General features: G+C 40.7%; 3 protein-coding genes across 10 annotated transcripts; 1 reads left to right on the forward strand and 2 right to left on the reverse strand.

Moving 5' to 3' along the window:
* Positions 1–7: 7 nt before the first annotated feature.
* znf668 (zinc finger protein 668) lies at positions 8–5,557 on the reverse strand. 2 transcript variants are annotated; one of them, XM_034557961.1, is made up of 2 exons: positions 5,377–5,557; positions 8–3,906 (listed from the first exon to the last, which is right to left on the reverse strand). In XM_034557961.1, the coding sequence occupies exon 2, from the start codon at positions 3,896–3,898 to the stop codon at positions 1,901–1,903; it is 1,998 nt and encodes a 665-aa protein (XP_034413852.1). In that variant the 5' UTR covers positions 3,899–3,906; positions 5,377–5,557; the 3' UTR covers positions 8–1,900. The 2 variants fall into 2 exon arrangements, with proteins under 2 accessions (XP_034413852.1, XP_034413851.1); XM_034557960.1 differs by lacking the exon at positions 5,377–5,557 and adding an exon at positions 4,497–5,109.
* Positions 4,155–14,691, forward strand: znf646 (zinc finger protein 646). Of its 6 annotated transcripts, XR_004611589.1 has the most exons (5): positions 5,101–5,213; positions 5,963–8,804; positions 8,996–10,075; positions 11,112–12,347; positions 12,499–14,691. XR_004611589.1 is itself a non-coding variant. In XM_034557956.1 (4 exons), exons 2-4 carry the CDS (start codon positions 6,175–6,177, stop codon positions 12,001–12,003), a joined length of 4,602 nt encoding a protein of 1,533 aa, XP_034413847.1. In that variant the 5' UTR covers positions 4,155–4,307; positions 5,963–6,174; the 3' UTR covers positions 12,004–14,691. The 6 variants fall into 6 exon arrangements, 5 of the variants coding, with proteins under 5 accessions (XP_034413847.1, XP_034413848.1, XP_034413849.1 ...); XM_034557956.1 differs by lacking the exon at positions 5,101–5,213 and adding an exon at positions 4,155–4,307 and having other exon boundaries at positions 11,112–14,691; XM_034557957.1 differs by lacking the exon at positions 5,101–5,213 and adding an exon at positions 4,380–4,574 and having other exon boundaries at positions 11,112–14,691.
* Positions 14,692–15,784: 1,093 nt separating this feature from the next.
* On the reverse strand, positions 15,785–22,765 carry LOC117749002 (tumor necrosis factor receptor superfamily member 12A). Of its 2 annotated transcripts, none has more exons than XM_034559184.1 (5): positions 22,441–22,765; positions 18,929–19,029; positions 18,675–18,816; positions 17,904–17,956; positions 15,785–17,332 (listed from the first exon to the last, which is right to left on the reverse strand). In XM_034559184.1, the coding sequence occupies exons 1-4, from the start codon at positions 22,520–22,522 to the stop codon at positions 17,916–17,918; spliced, it is 366 nt and encodes a 121-aa protein (XP_034415075.1). In that variant the 5' UTR covers positions 22,523–22,765; the 3' UTR covers positions 15,785–17,332; positions 17,904–17,915. The 2 variants fall into 2 exon arrangements, with proteins under 2 accessions (XP_034415075.1, XP_034415074.1); XM_034559183.1 differs by having other exon boundaries at positions 17,908–17,956; positions 22,441–22,728.

Here is a 22,765-nt window from a genome sequence, read left to right on the forward strand (position 1 = left end):
CATCTGGCTGAATAAATATTCCTCAAAGCTTACAATGTAAATAATGTATTACAATATATCAACAACACACCTGGTCAGCTGTATCATGAAGAAGTAAGACTTCATATGATTTCTTTCAGTGTCACATCCAATCTGCTGAGGGAGTATGGCGAACGTGAATGTGTATTTGACACCGTCACTGTGTCAGAGGTCACACTAACCAAAACAGACAAGAAAAACCTGACTCTGAAACACCTGCATGCAGCTGACACCTAGATCCTTTTGTGTCAGCAAAACACATCTCACAACATATGTAAACTTCCAACTAAACAGTTAATATAGTGACGAATATGATTATGTAATTGTGCTTTAATATATGCAACTTATGTGCACCAAATTGACAATGCAACATAAAATACAACCATAAGATAGCAGCTACGCAGTGTTTTTTAATTTAATACATTTTAAAAAACATATGCACTGCTGTTGTTCAAAAGATGCCTCAATACATTATGGAGTGCCGGCAGGTTCCAAGAGAGCAAACGCAAGCTTTATCAATACGCAGGCGGATGCAGAGCAGGTAGAAGCATACTGCGCCTCTATCTCTGTGGAGGTCTGTGGACAAAACCCGAGCCTCCAACTCCACATCGCTCTTCCCCTGAGAGCTCCACTTCTGGGCCAAGGAGCGCAGGTGGGAGGCGAGAAATAGGTAAAAGGTCTGTTATTATTGTTGCCATTGTCACTCCTGCCTTTTGTTAGGAATCTTAACGGAGGGGAAGTTGTAAAAAAAAAAGCCCAAAAACTGCTAAAATTGTAATTACATATTTAGGACAGATTCTGTCCCATTCAATTTAGTTTATATATCATGAGTGTGTCAGGAATTCTTAAAAGTATAAAATCAACAAAATGTCATTAAGATCAAACAGAACCTAATTAAAAGAATGTTCTCTGCCCTGAATGATGAAGGCTTTTGTTGTCCGTTTATACACGGTATGTACCTCCAGCTCACAGTGCAGACGCACACAAGAAAGCTTTAAGGAGACACAAGTGCATTAAGCATGAAAGCTATTCATTAAAACATAAAAACATGTCATGGCAAATACACATCTGGTGCTACGCATGAATTTCCGTGGTACTTCAAGTAATTTAAGGCACATTATGTGTCATTAATATGAATAAAGAGTTTAGCAGTGAGAGCTTATACCTCGTGCCCACTGATGAAATTATCGCTTTGCAAGCAGTTACGAGAAAAGTGTGTCAGTACTATGTATTTGTTGCAGTTTCACACCAGTTGTGACGCTAACTTGCCTTTTCAACATTTAATTAAAATGCTCGTGCATAAGATATACTCAACAATGTGTAACATAAAATTGACCACTATAACATTACAACTATTTACGCATTACATATTTTTATTTGTATAAAATGTAACTCAACTGATTTGACATTTTGGAATGCAACGGAGTTCTTTTGTCTTTTTTTGACCCATGAAGCGTATATTAAATAATGTTAATACTTACACAGTAAAACAGTAACATTTTGTTCCAAATAAAAATTAAAAGCTTTATAAAACACATTTACCTGAAATCACAAAATCTTAAGTGATCAGCATACATGTTTGTAACACCATATTTTTATGAAGAGATTACAGATAACAGTGTAGATTTCTTAGTAGGCTACTTATAGCATACATTTTAAAACATGAACATCAAATGTAACATCTTATCGCAAAATATTGACCAAGTGCTGACAATTTACATAAATGAGACTCTATTTTGAGCTTTTTTGAAAAAAAAAAGTGTTCCTGAAAACACATCATCAGACCCATTATCAAAAAAAGATGTACGGCTAAATATTTGTGGAATAAAAATTCCAAAACTGTAAAAAAAAAAGAAAGAAAGAAAGAATGACAGAAAGAAGCTTAAAGTCCCTCTTCTTTGACCAAGTACTCTGGCAGAGTCTGAAAAGCAGTCAGAGTTACAGCCACTGGAACTGTCAGGGATATAGTGCTAGGTTCAACAGTGGAGGGGGAGACCTCACTGGGGGGTGGAGGAGATGGAAGCGGATCAGTATGAATAATGTTTAGGTCACTGAGTGTTTCGGCCGGGGCCGGTTCTGCATGAGTTCGCAAGTGCTTGCGAAGATAGGCAGCAAACAGGAAAGCTTTGCCACAGTGGGGGCAGCTGTGAGGTTTGCTGGTGGAGTGGATCTTCTGGTGTTTACGAAGTCCAGATTTGTTGAGGAAGCCTTTGCCGCAGCTGCTGCAGACATGAGGCCTCGGCTTGGGATGCTGCTTCTCATGGTCCTGCAAGTCTGCCAGCTGTTCAAACTCTGCCTGGCAGGTTTCACAGACATGTGAGCCCATGGGCGCGATCTTGTTCACAGTCGGAGGGGTGGAATTGATGGAGTGAAGACTCTCATGTGACTGAACTTCATCCCAGCTTCCAAATGTAGCATCACAGTGAGTACAGGAGAACTGAGGGAGAGTTGTGTGGCTAGTAAAGGCTGAGGCGGACCCAGCCTCTGTCTCCTGTTGTTGTTGATGTTGTTGTTGTTGTTGTTGTTGTTGTTGTTGTTGCTGCTGCTGCTCAGACTGCTCAGCTAGGTGAGTTCTCTCATGTTTGCGCAGGCTTGAGGACACCACGAATGACTTCAAACACTCCTCACATTTGAAAGGCCTTTCTCCAGAGTGCACACGCCGGTGCTTGTTGAGGCTGGAGCGCTCAGCAAAAGACTTGTCACACTCAGTGCAAGAGAAGGGCCGAAGACCTGTGTGGACAAGCATGTGGCGGCGCAGATCCCAGGATGCTACAAAGGCTTTGTCACAGCTCTGGCATTTGTAAGGCCGCTCTCCAGAGTGAACACGCTCATGCACGGCCAGATCGGCGGGCTGCCGGAACCTCTTGGAACACTTATCACAGGGATATGGCTTGAAACCTAGGTGGGCTCGCTGGTGGCGACGGAAACTGGAAGGGTCAGAAAACATCTTGCCACACTGTGGGCAGAGGAACGGCTTCTCACCAGAGTGCGTGCGGAGATGGGACTGGTAGGAGGAGAGCTGGGTGAAGCCTTTACCACACTGCTCGCACTGATAGGGTTTTTTCTGGGAGTGAATACGCTGATGGCAGGCAAGGGAGGATGAGCGGGAGAAGGCTTTGCCACAGTCTGAGCACAGGTATGGTTTTTCTCCAGTGTGGGAGCGCTCGTGGTTTTTCAGGTCCTTCAGCTCTGTGTACGTTTTCCCGCACTCGTCACACCCGTACGGCCGGTGGCCTTGGTGGTTCCTTCTGTGTTTTCGAAACACAGAAGGATCTGCAAAACTCTTACCGCACTCAGCACAGAAGTATGGCTTTTCTCCTGTGTGAGAGCGCATGTGCACCTTCAGTTTAGACAGGGTGGGGTAGCTCTTAGAGCACTGACGGCAAGAGAAAGGGCGCTCTCCACTGTGCTGTGTCATATGGATCCTCAGGCATATAGCTTGCATAAAGGCCTTTCCACACTCTGTGCATACGAATGGTTTCTCCCCAGTGTGAGAGCGGCTATGGTTGCGTAGCTCTGTGGGTGTCTTGTAAGCCTTGTGACAGTCGGGACACTGAAAGGGCCGCTGAGCTGAGTGAGTGCGCTCGTGCTTTGAGAGTTGAGCCTTGCTTGAGAATGTTTTAGTACACTGAGAACACATGTGCTGTTGCTGGCGGTCCTTTACGTGTGCCGAAAGCTTGTGGGTCCGCAGAGCTGACAGACTCCTGAAAGCCTCTGTGCATGCAGAGCATTTGAAGGATGGCTTGGCTTTTGGAGGTCTGCCTCTGCCACGTTTTTTTGCAGGCTGATCCCTCCTCACCTCTTCCTCTTGTTGCCTCTCTTCATCCTGTGCTGGAGGGGTGTACTGCTCTACAGGAGGGGGGTTACCAGGCGAGGCCATCCTTATACCTGCAAAGAAATTGTTTTAAAAAACATTTGTAATAATTATGTAAATAAACAGACTATCAGCAACATAAGGCTATGGCACTGAAAGATAGTCCCACAGACATCAGGCTTAAGTCACTGGCTATGCTAGATCAGAATTAGGAGAGCAGATCGAAAGTGACAATGGCTGATGATGACAGACTGGAAAACAATCTGTATAATAATCATAATAGAAATATATTGGTGTGCATTCAGTCACAAAATGGCTGGCATTAGGACCTCAGGGACAATAAGCTAGCCGCTTTGATGCCAAAGGAAGTGGGCAACGCAGTGACAGGTCTCAGTGAGCATGATCGACTGACATATCCCCGAGGATGAAAGATCACGAGTCCGTGCGGTGGTGTTAACCACAGCAGACGATATATGTACGTATTATTTGTTTTTTTGTTAGCGCTCTTGCTAAACACTTTAACTTACTCAAAATGGCTGGCTTTAGGACCGGCTGCACCAATTCACTCGACAGTGTCGTCATCACAATGACCGTGATTATGCGGGAAGGATTCGGTTAACATTAGCTGCCTCGTGTGCGTGAATGAAACAAAGATATTTCTTACCCGAATCAGGACATTAATAGTTGATCGATAATGCCTGTAAACGCCTCTCGGTGCTCGGCTGCATTTACAGTGAGAAAGGTGATTGCTGTTGACTGGCTACAGGGTGTGGGACGGCTCTAGGACCATGATGACGAAAGCTCTCGGCAAGCCAAGTGTGCAACATTTTAATGCGTGTAATGTTAAAACATAGTCAGAGATAAGACAAATAATACCTGCATTAAAACCCCTAGTAAAAAACGGTAGTTATTGTGAAGCTAGCCGGTTATCTTCCAAAATGGAAACACGTGTGCCGAGCTGAAGATAATTTACAATGCTCCGAAGTCAAATACAGAGCTAACGCTATGTAAGCTAGCGTAATGTTGGATGTCAGAAGCAGATCGGTGGGTTAATGTGCTTTGGGTGTTTTACGGTAACCAGCAGCAGAATAGTTACATTATCTTTTAAGTTATCGGTTTATATCTGTTTAATATTAATACTTCGTGATTTATTTAATGCCGCAGTTTTATTAACTCAACTTTTAGTCGATCTAATGGGAGGGAAGCATTTCACTGCTGCACATTTCCGGTTTCCTAGCAACAAGAGCAATGTGGAAATGGAGACGGAAGAAAAAAAGACAATTGGAAAAAAGGGGGTTGCCCTTTACACCAAAATAACGTTTTTAAAATCATGAATGAAATGATACATTTGAAGGCTGGCGTTGAATCAGTACGGCTGCAGGTATTACGTTTTATATTTTTCCTGACGCTGGGACTTTACATTTAAAACGACTTCTTGGCTTTTTGGTGCAATGTTTGTTTAGCTAGCCATGATGGTGCTAAGCTAGCTGGTAGCGCGCTAACTTGTGCCAACTATTATACAAATGTAGCTGCTGTTAACATACCTGCTCTTCCTTATACGGTGATGACGACAGTATGTCCATTCGGATGTTGCTTACAATGTCGGAGAAATTTGTTTTTTGGAGTGGCAATAAATCGATAGCGAAAGAGGCGTTTCCCGGTTTATTGACATAGCTAACGTTAGTTCAGTTAGCCTGCTGGTGCAGAGGTGGAGAAAAACAGGGCAGGCTACTTGCCGTTTATAGCTAACTGCATTCAACCTAATGCGTCTGTGCATTAAACTAGTTGCATGCTGCACTTGACGCATATACACATAAATATATTGGCTGGTATTTACAAATCTGTATTGATTTGTATAGATTCAGCAGGGTTCTGCACCTGTGAGTTATAATGGACTTTGAGATTTCCTCATATGCTACAGAAATGACACAGTGTGATATACAAGTTAAATCGTAGATTTGTATTGTAGTATGATTCATGAAGAAACCTTTATCTCATTTGGAATAATTCGCAAAAAGGTTATTTGTACCTTCTATAATGTATACATTCTGGCATAAACCTGAATACTGTTACATATATTGTTAATATATTCCCCACAGCCCTAACTGGCATCTCTTTTGTCTTCAACAGGTCAATTTGCCTGCTTCTCCTAAATTTAAGTCACTCTCCTAATAGCGTGGAACTGGTTCTCAACATCTTCTGCCGTGTTACGTCACTGGGCACGGCTTGGAGCTTCTTATAAATCCTCTTTGTATATGGACAATAAATGCATCTAATGCATTTCCCCTCTGCATTTTCATACACTCTGTGTCTGGTGCACTCAATTAAATTGCTATCTTGTAATGGCAGTGCAAGATCCTGGCAGGACAACAGGTTTTCCTTGCAAACAATGTGGCTTGGTATGTCCCAATATGCCCAGTCTGCTCGACCATATGGATGCTCACCTTCAAGAAGAAGAAGAACGCAAATTTAAATGTGATGAATGTGGACGCGGTTATAGGCATGCTGGTAGCCTAGCTAACCACAAAAAGACCCACGAAGTGGGTTCTTTTCAATGTAACATCTGCGGTAAAGATAACTCTAATGCTTTGGCCCTGAAGAGTCATCTCCGAAGCCACACTTCACAGAAAAAGTACTCGTGTGATGAATGTGGGAAAGCTTTTCGTCTGGCAACACAGCTCGCCACACATGAGAGGGTTCATCTTTCCAGGCGAGTAAAAGAGAAGTCATATAGGAAGGTAGACATGGAATATCCCACAGATGAAATTGAATCTGAAAATGAAACAGAAAATGAAATTGAATCTGAAAATGAAAATGATCTCAGTGAGCAGTCAGCCAGTGCCCAGATATCAACAGGAAATAGCCCAGCTGATGACAAGATGGAGATTGTTTATAATGCGCAATCCGAGACCTCTGATGGTGCAGTAAATCGACCTTTCAGATGTGATTTGTGTGACAAGTCATACATACATTATCGAAGCCTGACCAATCATAAAAAGACTCACCAAGTGGGAATGTTTGAGTGCACAGTGTGTTTCAAGCTGTTTAATAACATGGCTGCTCTCTATAGCCACCAGAGAACTCACAAGACTAGAAGTGGGACAGATCCTGATTCAATGGGTGGGTCATACACTGGCACGCCACTGGGCCAGTTTTCACCTCAGAGCCAGGATGCTCGAGTGAATTTTTGCCATTTGTGTCAGGTACTATTCCCCAATGATGAAGAGTTCCAGGAACACATCCAAATGCATAACTCTTCATCTCTGTCATTTGGTCTTCATGATACCATGTCAGAGAACCACAATATATCATATGACAACAGTATTGCTTCGCCTGAGTCAAATTTATATGCATCTCCTATAAATAATGTTCCCTCAATATCATCAGTAGATAATCTTGGAGGCTTTGATCAGCCAAAGGAGCGGATTAGAAGTAACGGCCACATGTACTCTGACTGCCCCAATAATCAAACACCCCCTTTCAATAGCACTCAGGGAGAACCCCCAATCATAGATGCAAGCATTCTCAATCCTGCCCTGATGCACACAGAAAACAGTGACGATGCAACTGAAGCAGAAGAGACTGAAGCTGTAGATTCTGATGGGCGTCGTTTCAGGTGCCGAATCTGCAGTAAAAGCTACCGGCACTCTGGGAGCCTCATTAACCACAAAAGATCACATCAGGTCGGGATTTACCAATGTTCCATCTGCAGAAAGAGCTATCCTCATCTAGCTGCCCTAAAAAGTCATCTTCGTCTCCACAAAGCTCAGTCGGCATCTTTTGGTCTCAACGGTGAGGGTGACTGGCTCTCCTCAGAGCCTTTGACTCTGGATAACCAACAGGGCTGCTTCTCCTCTCAAGACGACGAGGAGGAGAATGGCACTCCTCCTGTGCTTGGTGTGAATCAGGAGAATGGAGTTGACCACAGCAATAGAGATTCATACCATGAGCAGTTTAAACAGGACTTTTCCCAGGATATCATGCATCTACCTCACAATGAACACCCAATGCAGAGGCACATGTGTGCAGATTGTGGTGAGACATTTGCAGATATTGCAGGGATTAAGTCTCACAGTTGCCCAATGCTACAGCATCAACAAAACACTACTAGCAGTGACTACGACAGTAATGTACATTTCCCGGAAAGTATTGGCCACTGTGCCATTGGAAATCCAGGGAGTAATGTTGAGTTCCACGGTCTGAATGGCAGCCATGATCAGAGTTACTTTGATCAGAACTTTCATGACAATTTGAGCATTGATCAGCTGAATGGTGACGGAGAAGGTGGTAATCCTGACGAAGATGACGATGATGATGGAGATCTTTGTCAATGCTCTATTTGTGGAAACAGCTACACCAGCATGAGGGCTCTCAGGAGCCATCTCCGAGGGCACACGCAGTCCCATGGTACTCCTGCAAGCTCAGGGCCTTCCTCCATGTCCTCCCACGAAGAAATGAAAGAAGATGACCCAGGAGAGATGATGATCTGTAGCACATGTGGGGAAAGTTTTGCCAATAGGCAGGACTTGATCATTCATCAGTGTCTACACAAAAACAACCAGGTAGATAATGTAAATCATGTCAATATGAACAACAGTGGTGTATCTGTAGGAAAAGAGGAAGTGCAGAGTATAATTTGTGGCAGCTGTGGCATCTTCTGCACCAGCTTCCATCATCTTGAAAACCACGGTTGCACAGATGGGATGGAAGATTCGACACGCGGTAAGGAGGAAATTAAAGAAAATGATGTTGCCCAGCATGAAGACATGGGTCACAACAAAGAAACTTTGGATGCCGAAGATCGTCAGTACAAGTGTGATCAGTGTGGGCGTTCATACAGACACGCCGGCTCTCTCCTGAACCACAAAAAGTCCCACAAAACGGGTGTATTCAGATGCCTCATCTGCCAGAAGCGCTTCTACAACCTGTTGGCCCTTAAAAACCACCAGAGGTCCCACTTTGACATTAAGAGGTTAGTTCCAGGAAGGATACACATCCATAAATGTAAAATTGTCGCATGTAAAAATGTTTGTTGGATATTATGAGTGTTGAACCAAAAACATTTTCCTGTAGAGTATTTTTTTGTGTTGCAGATGTTTTTTTCATCATGGCTGCCTGTTGGGCAAACACAAAATTAACCATATGCCTTGTCTCTTTCCCCAGGCATACTTGCCATGAGTGTGGGAAAGCCTTCAAAATTCAGAAGCAGCTATTGAATCACCTGAGAAGGCACAAAGAGAACCAAGCCAAAATCCAGGATCTCAACAACCAGATCCAGGCTCTCATGCAGATGAATGAAACCAAGTCGGATGGAGGAACGCAGTCCCCAACTTCAAATGCCAGTCAGGCTTTTTCCTCCTCTCGACGCTGCAAGCAACTGCGGGGAGCTAAGAGAGGACAAATAAAGTGTAAGACGGCAGTCAAATCGGAGGACACAGGGGACCAACGACCTTTTGCCTGTGACCAGTGTGGACGTACATATCGCCACGCAGGAAGTCTGGTCAACCACAGAAACTCTCATAAAACAGGTGAATATTACTGTTCCGTTTGTAACAACACTTACTCCAATCAACTAGCGATGAAGAACCACTTGCGCACCCACTTTGCATATAAAAAGCACTCTTGCCAAAACTGTGGAAAAGGCTTTAGGGGAAAGAAGCAGCTATTGGGCCACAGTTGTGCAGACCTCAGAAAGGAGGGGACAAGAGGCAAGAGGTGTCTAAAATCTAGAGCCGTTAAATGTAAGGAATGTAAGCAGGCCTTTCTCTCTGTTGACCAACTGACAGCCCACACTTGTGATGGACATTCAGGCAGCAGTGATGCACAAACAAATGTGTCTTCAAATAAAGAGGAGCGACCTTTCACGTGCAACATATGTAATCGCAGCTACCGTCACGCAGGCTCACTCCTGAACCACAAAAACACCCACAAGACGGGACACTTCAACTGCTCCTTCTGCTCTAAGCCTTTCACTAACCCAATGGCTTTACGCAATCACACACGCATCCATACACAGAAGAAAAAGTATGTGTGTCTCACATGCGGAAAGGCCTTCCGCCTTGCCAGTATCCTGCACAACCACCAGAGAGTCCACAATCGTGTTGCGAGTCAATTCAACTGTCCTGCATGTGGAAAGAGCTTCCAAGGCAGGTCTGGCCTGAAGAGGCACCGCTGCCGCAGAGGCCAGGAAAACTCCCCGAGAGCCGGAGTCCAGCAGTCGGAGAGGGGAGACAAGTGCTTCATGTGAGTTACTGTCTTAATGTAAACTATGTACATCTTGTTTTGTCTACTAGTCATCATCAGGGTTGTTTTTATATATTTTCTTTTTGTTTAACAAAGCTGTCCTTAGCCCACTGATACATTTGTCAGGCCAACATATCGGCTAATATACGTTTATGGCTGATATGTTACCAGAAATTATAGTAAACAAATGTTAAATATAAGTCTATTTTTCAAATGTAAACTGTTTTCGCTAATTGCATATCTTAGTTGTAAAACTTGTCTCCGGAGCAGCTGTCTGCTCTCCCAGCTGTAGTCTCCTTGGGGCGGGGTGCAGGGACCCAGCGTTATACTGGTCTGCTCATCTTCTGTTAACAATGTAACATTAGCGTGAACACATGTTGGAATTAGCATGCTAACATTAGCTAGCTAACTAGCCGCTAAATGTAAAAAGTAAAAATAAAAACTTAATGCTTCATCCACACACTCTTGTTACAGCACATTGCTATCTCCAGATAATCAGTCATTAACTCTGATTAGAGGGCATTTACTTTTTTTTTGTTTAAGGATGTAGATGATTCCCAAAAGGCAGACTATCCCAGAATTGCTACCTAAAGACTACAGCTGATTTTTGACAGCAGATGCCGTTTTGAGCCATTTTCAACCATGAATTGTAGATTTTTATAGATTTGATAAGGAATGTCAATATTAACACAAGCATTAATGCGTTTCATCACAATATAGTTTAAATATTTTTCGCTTTAAAAAAAAAATCATGTTTAAGTGTGCAGTTACTCTTAAAAGAACCATTATCAACAATGTTTGTTTATGTAATCATGTTAAAAAACTAAAATCAGCCAACTGTTATTGGACTTTCAAACTATAGATATCAGTTTTAAAGATCCGGTATTGGTCAGGCTGTTATTTTGAAAGTAAAATAATGTATAATAATAGTAAACGTTAGGTCATATAAAGTAATTAGCAGGTTGATTTAAAAAAGTAAATTTTGAGGTTGAAGTGTAATATTAGGCAATTAAATATGAACATATCCCTGCTGCAGGTGTGACCTGTGTGGGCGCTCCTACCGCCATGCTGGCTCTCTCCTCAACCATAAAAAGACACACTCCGAAAACCTCCACCACTGTACCTTGTGTCTCCAGACATTTCCTGATCCTCTCACTCTACAGATACACTCCATGATGAGGCGTCACTGCTGCCCCGAGTGCGGCAAGACCTTCTGTCTGGTCGCACACCTTCAGAGCCACATGGAGGTGCACTCAAAGGACCAGTCTGTGGTCTGCAGCCCTTGCCAGCAGAGCTTTCCCAACACAGCTAGCTACCAGCAGCACCAGGACATGCACCACGGGGCTCAGGACCCCTATCAACAAAGCGTGGATGAACCTGTAGATAACAGCATTTGCTGGGACTCAGGAATAAATCCGGCCTTGGGGATCGACGGGATGCACAAGCAGGTTCCACCGCCTTTGTCCCACATTCCAGGAAGCATCACCAATACACTGAGTAACGAGTCTGCTGGCACAGAGGAGAAGAGCCACGTCTGCGAGCATTGCGGCCGCACTTACCGCCACGCCGGCTCCCTCCTCAACCACAAGAACAGCCACAAGACGGGCTCCTTCTTCTGCTCCGTCTGCCAGAAAGAATTCACCAACCTGATGGCTCTCAAGAACCACCGGCGCATTCATACAGAGCCCAAACGCTACCAGTGTCTGGAGTGCGGGAAGGCGTTCCGCGTGTCCACACAGCTCATATGTCACCGGCGCATCCACACCAAAGAGAAGCCCTTCGCCTGCCTGCTGTGCGACAAGAGCTTTTCCAGCAAGTCCAACCTGCGACACCATCAGAAGATGCACCAGAACACCCAGACCTACGACTCCTCTTTCAGCATGGATGCGGACGCTTTTATGGACTTGGACATGGGGTCTTTTCTCTGAAGTCGGATTCCAAAGCGTACAAAAGAAGAAGACGACAAGCGGCCCTTTTATTGATCTGTTGTTCATCCCTCTATCAATAATTGTAAAACAGTATTTTTTTTTTCTTCAAAAAAGGACATGCACTTTTCATTAGGGACTTCCAGTCTTACCCCCACAACAAATGGTGACATCATTCAAGAGACTCCAGAAGGTTGATCAGTCAGCTTTTAATAAGGCCTGAATGTTTCCCATGAATACGCAGGATCCCACAATACAGGGCGGCTGATGGAAATATTACTCAGCGTTCATTCCTGAATGACAAACCACCCAACCAAAGTGAACAGAAAAGTGCATCCCATGTCCATGTAAGAACATTAACACTGATAACGTGTAAGACAGTACTGTTCTAGCAGTGATCTCTCCTCTCTTACTATGTATAATTGTGTTCAGTGCCTCTGTAAGTTCCTTAGGAAACGAAATATACAAACTATATTTATCTCTGAATCCTTTTGTTAGCTTCGCCGGCAGTGTCAAAGGACTCACTTTCCACATCGGGCAAGCCTGTTAAGTGAAATACCTCTGGGTGTGTCAAAGGTCAGTTATTTTCTGAACTCATATTATCAAGTAAATAGTTGTACTGTTAATAATATTAAAATAAATAGGTTTTTAATAATTTATTCCTGTTATTTCATGTGCATATTTTACTAGAAAAGCTTTTTATGAATGTTGTAAAAAACGTCTTCTAAAACTCATGTAGCCTTTAAGGAACATCATCTGTCAATTTGTATTTGCTTATTAGTTCTTAGTTACAGCAGGCAGGAATGAATGAGCCACACATTACTGGCAGCACTCAGGGTAAACCTTCAAAAGGAGCCGACCTGATGTGTACAACATTGTAGATAATCCGTTTCTGAACCGAGCATTTTATTTTCACTTGTGCCATTTCAACACTTATAATTTAGCTCATGTAACCTTTGTCAGTGGCCAGTTAGCTGCAGCTCCACGTGCAGTGCATGTTGTTGGATTAAGATTAATCTGGAAGCCTCAGTTATGTTGATGTGCCAGTGCCTACAATGTAAGTCAATTGTAGCAGTTATATGTGAACAAACCTCCTCTCACTGTACTTGTTGTAAACTGCAAACCACAATGTTGATTTAATATTTGCCGTGATTTTTTTCTTTTTTTTTTCTAAATCTATCTTCTGATTTGTGAATCTCCTCAGCCACAGACAGTTAAAACGTCTTAAAGCAGTCGATAACAGAAGTAACAGTGATGTGAAAATGGTTAATTTTTGTCTCCATGAAGTTTCTTCCCCCACAAATGCTTCATATGAATCAAATAGAGTGACGATGTATTTTCAATTAAACTAATATGTTGGCCAAATGCCTACTTTCTGCCGAGCACAAACAGACCACGAGGCTTTATGGATGTGCACGGACGAACCAGTTTCATCTTGACTGTCGGGTCCATGAACCACTTTGTTCCGTAAAAATGATCAATTATTGTTTCTTTGGGTAATTCTTTTGCCATGTTGTCGAACATGCCAGTTGTTCCTTAAGTGGTTTCTTTTCACAAATCAGAAATCTAGCAAAAAGGTTCACATGGCCCTTGCTTTTTGTAATGATCTGAAATTAGATTTTCTTCATGCCGTATACATTACATTTCATGTATGAGTATGTTTGGCACTGGTCAGAAGTATGAAATACCTCATGGGAAGTCCTGCCTACCTAGCAACTACGTAATGCCTCATGCAGCTTAATTGTAGAGAATACACTGTAACTATAGAGATAGTTTTCAATTGTAAGATAGAATGGATGAAGCATCAATTTTAAGGTTTTACTTTGTAGTTTCCAGACGCTGTTTTCTCCATGATATAGTTGTTTCTGCTGCAGTTTGTTGTTTTCAGAGTTATATTTGCACATTTATAGATGACACTTGTAGCCGAAGGAGGACCGGAGGTCAATAATAATGCAGCCGACCTGCTGTCGTCTGTCGGTGTCGACGGGCAACAAGTCGGCCGTTCGATAGTTCACCTCACCTTAGTTTGCGGGTAGTAATATTTAAGCAATACGCTGAAAGTATTGTTTCAGTGCATGAACCAAGTACATCTAATTGTTTTGTCTTACTTACTTAGTACAGTGCATCAGATTCAGTATACCTACACTAGCCTTGGAAAACCTTGACAACTTGCCATCGGCCGTTTTCTTACATTATTTAATTAACTGTAATGATTAAGATGATCTTACGGCAACATATTTCCTTATGCCATGGTAGCCTACATATAAAACGACACGTGTACATTTGAGTTAAAACTGTAAACTTTTTATTTTATTTTAACAATGTTTCTTTCCAATCTCCCTGTGGCACTAAACACGTTCACTCTGTTATTGATCACGATCGCAGCCTGGTATTTGTGGCGTGTGTAAATCTCAGAGTTCTCTGTAAATATTTTACGGTAACTATCAGTTGGATCTATGTACATTCAGATTTTCTTCAGCAGGAGAAAACTGCTATTGTGTATTAAAAAAGCATATACCACATGTTCTGATTTATTTGAATGCTAAAAAATGTCTGCTCACTATTTAGTTCATATTTATATAACTATTTTGTCACTGAAACGTAGATTTGTACTTCTTTGTTAGAACCTAGTTTAATAATTAAGCACATAGAAATATAACTAGTTCAAATTAATTAAAAGACTTGAAGAAATACAGTGTGTTTGTTTATTGTCAAAAGCCTTCCAAATGATAGTTAATATAAGTATATCATGCAGTGGTCGTTATTTATGACAAACTAAACTGACTTTTATGTGGCATGTTTATGACAAACTTAACTTTTTTAATTATATAATATACTATGAAATTGTTTTTTGTATTGTGTTGGTGAGTATCCCAATTTTTTAATGACGTTTTGAGGTTGCATTAAGAAAATATACCATGACATTTTTATGCCATACACATATATTTTTTATGCCATTTAAAGACATTCTTATTTGTTAATGAAATTCTATACAAGGAATTGCATGAGTTTTATTACACACTATATTATTACATTTATTTCAACAAACTAAACTTTTAACTGTTATTGACGTACCATTATATACATTTCTTTGACATACTATGCTTTTCTAATAAAAAATGTTGACGTACTATAGTTTGATATACCATTACTTTTTTGCTATAAATTACTTTAATAGGACTTCATTGAATACTTTACTGTTATTTTTCTGACTTTTCCTATACTTTGCCTTTTTCATAACATTTGTACTACATAATTGACTTTAGTATGACATTAAGTACTATGACTTAATTATATTTTACATACTGTACTACAACTATTTCATGACATTTTTACATACTTGAATTCTTCATGACATTCTATATTATATTTTTATTTAATGACTTTTTGGCATTTTTTATGTCATATGTATGTCATGAAAAAATGCCAAAAAGTCATAGTATATTTATTTTTTTCATTACATTTGCATGATATATTACACAATTGTTTTTTTAAACCATATTATGCATTTATTCTTTTTTTTTTTACACAGTGCTATGACTCTTTCACAACATGTTCCTTTTTTATGACTTACTATCCTATTTTCCGTAATCTTTTAACAGACTACCTTTTAGCATATTTTTCTGACATACTATGACTTTTTGATGATGCTGTTGATTGATGATTTTCTGCTGTTTTTAATGGCATTCAATAATATAACCCATGATTTGTGTCATGACTTACATATTAATATAAATGTTACCTAGCAGAAAATCTAGCAGTTTGCATATAAACAAGACTTGCATTAGTTGGAAGTTGTCAGTTTTATTGTGAAAATACATTTGGTACACAAAGCAGTTTATAAGATTGCATTACGTACAAGAAGCCAGTGCATGTACAGTATATACAATTAGAAAGAGAATGCAAGAGAAATATGCAGAAAATGTTAGTTATTGCTCAGTATCATCGTTAGCTGGCCTGGTGGAAGTTTTACAAAAATCTTCACTGGAGTCCCTTTAAAAATGTGCTTATCACTTGCAATTGATGCAAAACAACACCACAAGAAACTGAAAAATAAATAATATTAAAACTGAAAAAGTTTTAATATATATACAGAAGTGTCTGTGTTTTAAGTAATTCACTAATTTTGACAAGCAGTTCACAAGCAGACATATCCAAAATATGACATTATCAGCCACATAGAATACGTCAGTAACTGCTGATCAAGACAGAACACATCCTGAACTAAACAAAGAAAAAGGAAAACAACAACCCTGGCCACCATAGTTCTCACTGGTTTCAATGGCCACACAATTATAAACAGACATCTCCACATATTTCTTGAGATCTGAGACAATTCAACAGATCAAAGTTAGTAAGCATCGGGATTGTGTAGCTCCTCCAAAACACCGTAGGTGTCAATTCTTTCACAACAGTACATTCCTCGTAACATTCCCATATGTTAGCTGTTTGGGATTGTGTGTCTAGTGTTCTGTCCCATCCTACAACACGGGGACATTAACGAGGAACTTCGGGGGTTGTGGTAAAAATCCAGCTAAACTCTCCTAAAATCTTGTAACATTACAACGGACTAGACAATATTGTAATGACCTGCAATAAAGGGTCTTTGTTTTGTTGTCATAAGTAACAGTGAATGAGTACAGTTAATTAAAAGCTTGTTCATTTTTATACCAGGACACTAAAAGAGCAGACACCCGGAGGCACCGGCAGGGAAGAAGGCTCGAATACATTTCACCTACTGTAAAAGTAGCTACATTCAAATGGCCTTAATGTGCCTGACAGTACATCTTACTCACATGGGATTTATCTTTAAGAGGCTGTTGTGGTAAATGACCGGCGGATAACCCCGCTGAATAGCAGGAGATCACACTGCAGCCCAGCAGGCAGCAGTAGCCGTGTTACATTCATCGGAGTCCTGCTCGAAAATACACAGGATTTTGGAAAGCGTCCATCTCTCTGAAGAAAGAACTGTAGTTTCCTTTTCTGAATCAAACACCTGTAAAAACCAAAAAGGTCTCCCAGACGAAGATGTTATCGAAGTGGAATATAAAGGCACACAATATCTGAGAATGATACCACTAATATAATGTTGTTACTATTCCTACAGAGGTGTGAGAGTTGCTCCTGTGGTCACTGTCGGGTCTTCACTGAGTGAGAGAACTGAGCACATCTCTTCACTCAACAGTCACAATAAATTAAAATCGTCCTATTCTGGGAAAGAGATACCCTGACCTGCAGTCAGAGTACGTAGCTCTGCAGAGAGGCTGCTCCGTCCAGGTGTGAACCAGTCGCTCCTTGGTTCTGTCACATCTGTTTCCAGATTACGTTGAGGCTGTGGAGGCCATGACAAAGATGACAGTCGGTCAAATTATAGGTAATTAAAGCTAGATAGACTTTTCAAACAAACAGCATGCTTTGATTATGATCTGACCAATATGTACTTTTCAAGGTTTAAAGAGATATGGATATTTCTGGAACTGCAAATATCTGGTTATATTAGGTGGTTTACACTCAAATTGAATTTCATGCAAAAATGTATACATGCTGTCGATCACTTGTACTTAGTTTTTTTTTTTAGGAAATCTTTTCCTCAAATAAGTATATATTTTGTTTGTTTTTATATTTATTTTTTTCACACTAAAATACTTTATGTAGTAAATAATAACTGCCAAATCAAATCAAATACATATGAAAATGTGTTTTTGGGACATCCAAGAGTTTTTTTACATTTGTTTACATTACAATTGCTGCAATTTTTACATACTAGAGGTTAGCAGGTGCCATTGCTGGATTTACAGACTTCAAAGTTAAATCATATCCACTCCTCTCTTCCATCAAAAGTATATCATAATATATATATATATTTTGGTCCAACCCTTGTTGTGACATAGTGAAAGTTATACCTACTGAAATGTTTAAGCCTGGTAAAGTGGCCCCGCTGTTTCTTCAATGGGCTCTGTAATAAACCAAAACAGAAATTTGCATTTTTTCTAAGCATCCAAGTAAAATTACATCACTCATCATTTTATCCTATTACAGTTGAGGTAATTCATCACAATCATCACAATTAGCAAATTAATTGATCACCAAATTCTAATCATGTCATCCTTGAGTCCAAGTGGATGAGAGATATGAGATATTGCATTCACAAGAATAGCTCTGGCGTATGGATGTATGGATGACAACCGGCCACAGCTGTCGCGGTCCCTGAGGCATTAAACATCCCAAAAACTGTATCCTATGTCAACATTAATTCATAGTGTGATATTTCACGCCATTTTCTAAAAATATAGTATATCATAAAAAAGACAAGAAATGTAATTTTTAAAAAATCCATTAAAAACGTCATAGAAAAAATCATAGTTATAGTACGACATAAAAAATCTAACAAAGCATGGCATGAAAAAGTCATACAAAAATGCTGTAGAATTTGACATCAATATTATGTCATTGTTTCGTGCTTCCGGCTGAGGAAAAGTATTGCTCAACCCCAAAGTGCTCTATCTATATGATCAATTATAAGATAAGTACGAGAAAATTATTTCAAAAAATGCCAATTTGCATGACAGATTGTGATTTAGGCCGAGAGAAAATGAGTATTTCAATTTTGTATCTGCTGCACTTGCATATGTCATGAAAGCTTGACCTTTGATTTGAAGTTGAACATATCTCACCACGCAGAGGCCGTTTGTGGGACTTGCGCCGATGCACCATGACCCCGATAACCAGCGCAGCACCAACCAGCACGACAGCCAGCACTGAGAAGCTGGTGATGGCTGCCAGTTTCCACGCGTCAGGTGTCTCATCCACAGATTTTACCTATTGGTTGTACAGAAAAGGGTTTCAACTGAAAACGGTGACAGAAAGGATATCACGGTATAAATCCATCGTGGCAAGAAGTCATTTACATAAACTAATTCAATGTCTTACATGTGTTGCATGACGGGGTCTTTGGGTACTGCTTGCACGATGCACACGGCACACAAACGTCTAAATCCGTGTTCCAAAACTCTAAACGTCCACACTGACCTGCACACAGAAACATCAGGAGATCATTGGTTAGTTAGTGTTCAGGACAAAACATTATTCATAAGTCATTTAATATAGAACCTTGAAATATTAGAATGTGGAGGTAATATTAAGAGACACCACTTGAGAGTAATGCAGATGTTTAACAAAACAGTAAAATAAAGTATTCATAGACAGGAGAATCGGATTCAGCTAATACAGTAAAAGGTTTGACTTGGACAGAACACGTGAGGAACTTTGTGGCTTTCTTCTTCTCATAAAATGAAAGTGGGAAATTCCTACGGGTCAGAGTGCTGATGCAAATTTAATTGCAAGAGAGATAATTTACTCAGTAACGTTGGGTGCGTGTAGAGCAGGATGTGTTTTCAGAGTGCTTCCGTCGAATTGTTTTGCGTCTGTGTGTACGTGTGCGACTTCCAGAGAATAAACGAAGACTTCTGTGAGAAAGAAGTTGATGGTGGTTTAGTCTTCGTTTAGCGTCTACCTTTGTGAACACAGTGGAAAGCATCATCCCTTTTTTTGTGGCAGCCAGACAGCTGAACCATTAAAGATGTGCACTTCCCAGATGATAAGGAAGGCATCAGCCTGAAGATGTGACAGTTAACACCAATAGCCAGCGGAGTGTAGAAACTGGTTTAGTGTTTTCATAGGTGTGGGGGTTTTTCTGCAGGTTCCTGACTTGTGTATTGACACCCAAGGTTATCACTATGAAAAAACAACCTCTAATAAAACAATATTACGACACAAGTCTGCCTATAGGATGGATGAAACATTACGAAACACGACAACGTTACAATAGAGTAACAACGAAATAGTCTACAGATATTTGACAGATGAAATGAGATCAATCTTTCTTTCTTCTCAGGTTCACACACATATTTGCATGGACACATTTTTTTGTCCACCATAAGGACCCACCACAAGCCTAAAATGACTCATCATTTGTGGTGATTGTCGTGTTCGAACTGGCTCTTTTCTCACCACTGAAAGCAAACCAAAAGTAGTACAAATAATGTGTGGGAAACTGTGGCAGCTTCCAAGACAACAACGAGTACTGTGACATCAAGAAAGGAGCTGACTTTTCATTTGGTTTGAGCGTAGTGTCGCACATCATAGATCAAAGAAATGACCAGTTTCACTGATTTTGTAAGTGCAATAACAACTATATAGTAATGGTCTGACCACTGGCATCCAAGTGAGGTGTAAAATACATGTTCTCCTGTTATTTATTGTTAAAGAAACCTGATGTGCAGAAAGCCTTCCGTTTTTTATATCTCATCGTTTGCAGCAGTAACATTCGGTGGTAGATTAAGTCTTCATATCTTTATATCAGAGTACAAGTAGACTACCATCCAAAAAGATTTAGCTGAAACAAAAAAGTAAATAATAAATGCAGCTTTCAGAAAAATTAAGTGGAATAATAACCACTCGCTATATATGAACAGGAAACTCTCAAGTAAAGTTAAAGTAAGTACCGCCAAATTGTACTTAAGCACAGTACTTGAGTAAATGTATGTAGTTTATTTCTAAGTCTAAGTCTAAAACGAATGATAATTTTCACTATCTTATTAATCGTTTAATTTATGTTCTAAATTAATTATTTGGTCTATCAAATATCAGAAAATGACCTAAAGCTTAAGGCAGAAATAACGAGCATTACAGTAGTCTAGTCACAACATAATTGATAACCATTTCCAACTGCTGGAAAGATGCAATATTGCTCAGATGAAAATAGCAGGACTATTATAACTGTCTAGTGTGTTTATCAAATTGCACCTGTTATTCAAAAGTGCCCCCCAGAGCAAAATATATATATTTTTTGTTTTAGGGTGTTTGTAGGGACCTGGTCTGGGGCAAAAACCAGTTCAGTTTTACTGTGATTTAATTGAAGAACATTTTGAAACATGAAATTACTAATCTAAAGTAGTTACATTTGAGAGGTCACCAGGCCTAATGAATAAGTAGAGTTGTGTATCATCAGCAATGATAAAGTAAAGTGCCCTAGAGGGAGCATAGGCAGAGAAGATAAAATGGGTCCAAGAATTGACCGATGAGGCACCACACAAGTTAAAGGAGCAGTTTAGTGCAACACTGTATATTCATTAAAATAGAGTGACTGACTGTATCAAAGGCTGCAGGCGAAGGTAGAAGAACTAAAAAGGCAACTTCACCCCGGTAATATAACTAAAAACACTAAATACCTGTCGTGAGTCAGTACAGGTCATTAATAAACCAGCTGCAGCCAAATGTTTCTTACTGAAAAAAAGAATCATGTTTGAGGTGTTTTGACCTCTAACTCTCTGGTTATGTTACAACCACATGCCCAGGCCCCAAGAGACTCTACATCCTCCACCGCCTGCAGAGCTGGAATGACTTATTTTATAGCTGTGGTCGCCGCAAAAATGTGTCACAGTTCTTGTAAGTATTTCTCCAGATGACTTCAGCCGTACATCATCGAGCAGGTCCAGCTGGACTCCCGCAACAAGAGTTCAAAAGGTCACCAAGAGGAACTGAGCCGTGACTGTTGGTTGACCTCCATTCAAACCACACCTGAGGAGTTTCGGTTGCTCAAGTCAGGCCTGAAACTGTTGATTACATTTTAACAATGATTGAGATGTATCTTAACCTCATGGCAACACCTCCATCACATGGAATTATATTTTAGCAGCAGATTGTTTTCTGACTACCACAAAAGTTTCTTATGATTCAGCACATAAGATCTGGCAAACAAGAACTAGGTTGGAGTCATTTTGTGTGTGTTTCCTCAGCAGAAGACAGTGGCCAAGCTCAGCACCCAGCTGCCTGACAACGGGTGTTTTGGGTGTGGGGGTGCTGTGTTTTGCCATGAATTGGGTGGGTGGACAAACAGCTGATGTCCAGATGTAGAGATGATTTCACATAGATAGATGCAAGCATGTTTTGATGAATGCATTACAATGCATTTGGTAGACAGTGCATGAGGAAATGGTCCTAACAGTGTAATTATTCAAGATGTTAGGCTTTCAGTGCAAAGTCAAAATTATACATATAGTATTTTTTTTCTGTAAGACAATACAAATATATCTTGAAGTGAAATGGAGCCAGGCAGTGCGCCCTATCCATGTGGCCTGTCCGTCTCACAAGGGACACGGATGGATGGGCTGAAATAAGGCGATCGGAATGCGGAACCGGTGAGAAATGCAGCTGGTAAAGGAAGCGGCTTTGTAAGCAGCCCCACTATCTGACTCCATTATAGGGAGACCACACCAGCAGACTCCAGTCCATGTGAACAGAAACAACCCAGCAACTGCTCATAAGTCAAATGTACAAACGAAGAGGAAAGATTGTGTCCTGACTTAAGTCAAAAAAAAGAAGAAGAAGAAGAAGAAAAAAGTAAGAATTGTTGTTAGAATAACAAGTTATTTCACTTACTTTTCTGTGCGCTAACACCATGGAAATTGGTCACCGCGGCTATAATAAATCCGCACAGCGCACAGAGAGCGTGTGAAGCCATGATGTCTGCGGGTAAAAAGCTGCTCGCTGTCGGCTCCACAATTCCCGAAAGTTCATCTGATTAACAATGCGTGCTGGTTTTCAGCATGGAAAAGCGAGCATCAGAGTGAGTCACCCGGAGGAGTCTGAGCCTTGTTTTAACAGCGCACACACCCACGCTCACAGTTCAACTCCTATGAGTCATTTCCTATGTACTGTACTGCTCGGATTCTCTGTGCGCACTCCCCGACTCACAGGAAACTCC

This window comes from Cyclopterus lumpus, chromosome 19, assembly GCF_009769545.1.
Source record: "Cyclopterus lumpus isolate fCycLum1 chromosome 19, fCycLum1.pri, whole genome shotgun sequence".
Lineage (NCBI taxonomy): Eukaryota > Metazoa > Chordata > Actinopteri > Perciformes > Cyclopteridae > Cyclopterus > Cyclopterus lumpus.

What these genes read in the sequence shown, in the direction of transcription:
- znf668 (XM_034557961.1), bottom strand. Translation starts at nt 3,898, where the DNA reads ATGGCCTCGCCTGGTAACCCCCCTCCTGTAGAGCAGTACACCCCTCCA.
- znf646 (XM_034557956.1), top strand. Translation starts at nt 6,175, where the DNA reads ATGGCAGTGCAAGATCCTGGCAGGACAACAGGTTTTCCTTGCAAACAA. An exon ending in TCCCACTTTGACATTAAGAG is followed by an intron (nt 8,805 to 8,995) that starts GTTAGTTCCAGG and finishes CTCTTTCCCCAG; the next exon opens with GCATACTTGCCATGAGTGTG. An exon ending in AGGGGAGACAAGTGCTTCAT is followed by an intron (nt 10,076 to 11,111) that starts GTGAGTTACTGT and finishes TCCCTGCTGCAG; the next exon opens with GTGTGACCTGTGTGGGCGCT.
- LOC117749002 (XM_034559184.1), bottom strand. Translation starts at nt 22,522, where the DNA reads ATGGCTTCACACGCTCTCTGTGCGCTGTGCGGATTTATTATAGCCGCG. An exon ending in TGGTGTTAGCGCACAGAAAA is followed by an intron (nt 19,030 to 22,440) that starts GTAAGTGAAATA and finishes TTCTGTGTGCAG; the next exon opens with GTCAGTGTGGACGTTTAGAG. An exon ending in CCCCGTCATGCAACACATGT is followed by an intron (nt 18,817 to 18,928) that starts AAGACATTGAAT and finishes AACCAATAGGTA; the next exon opens with AAATCTGTGGATGAGACACC.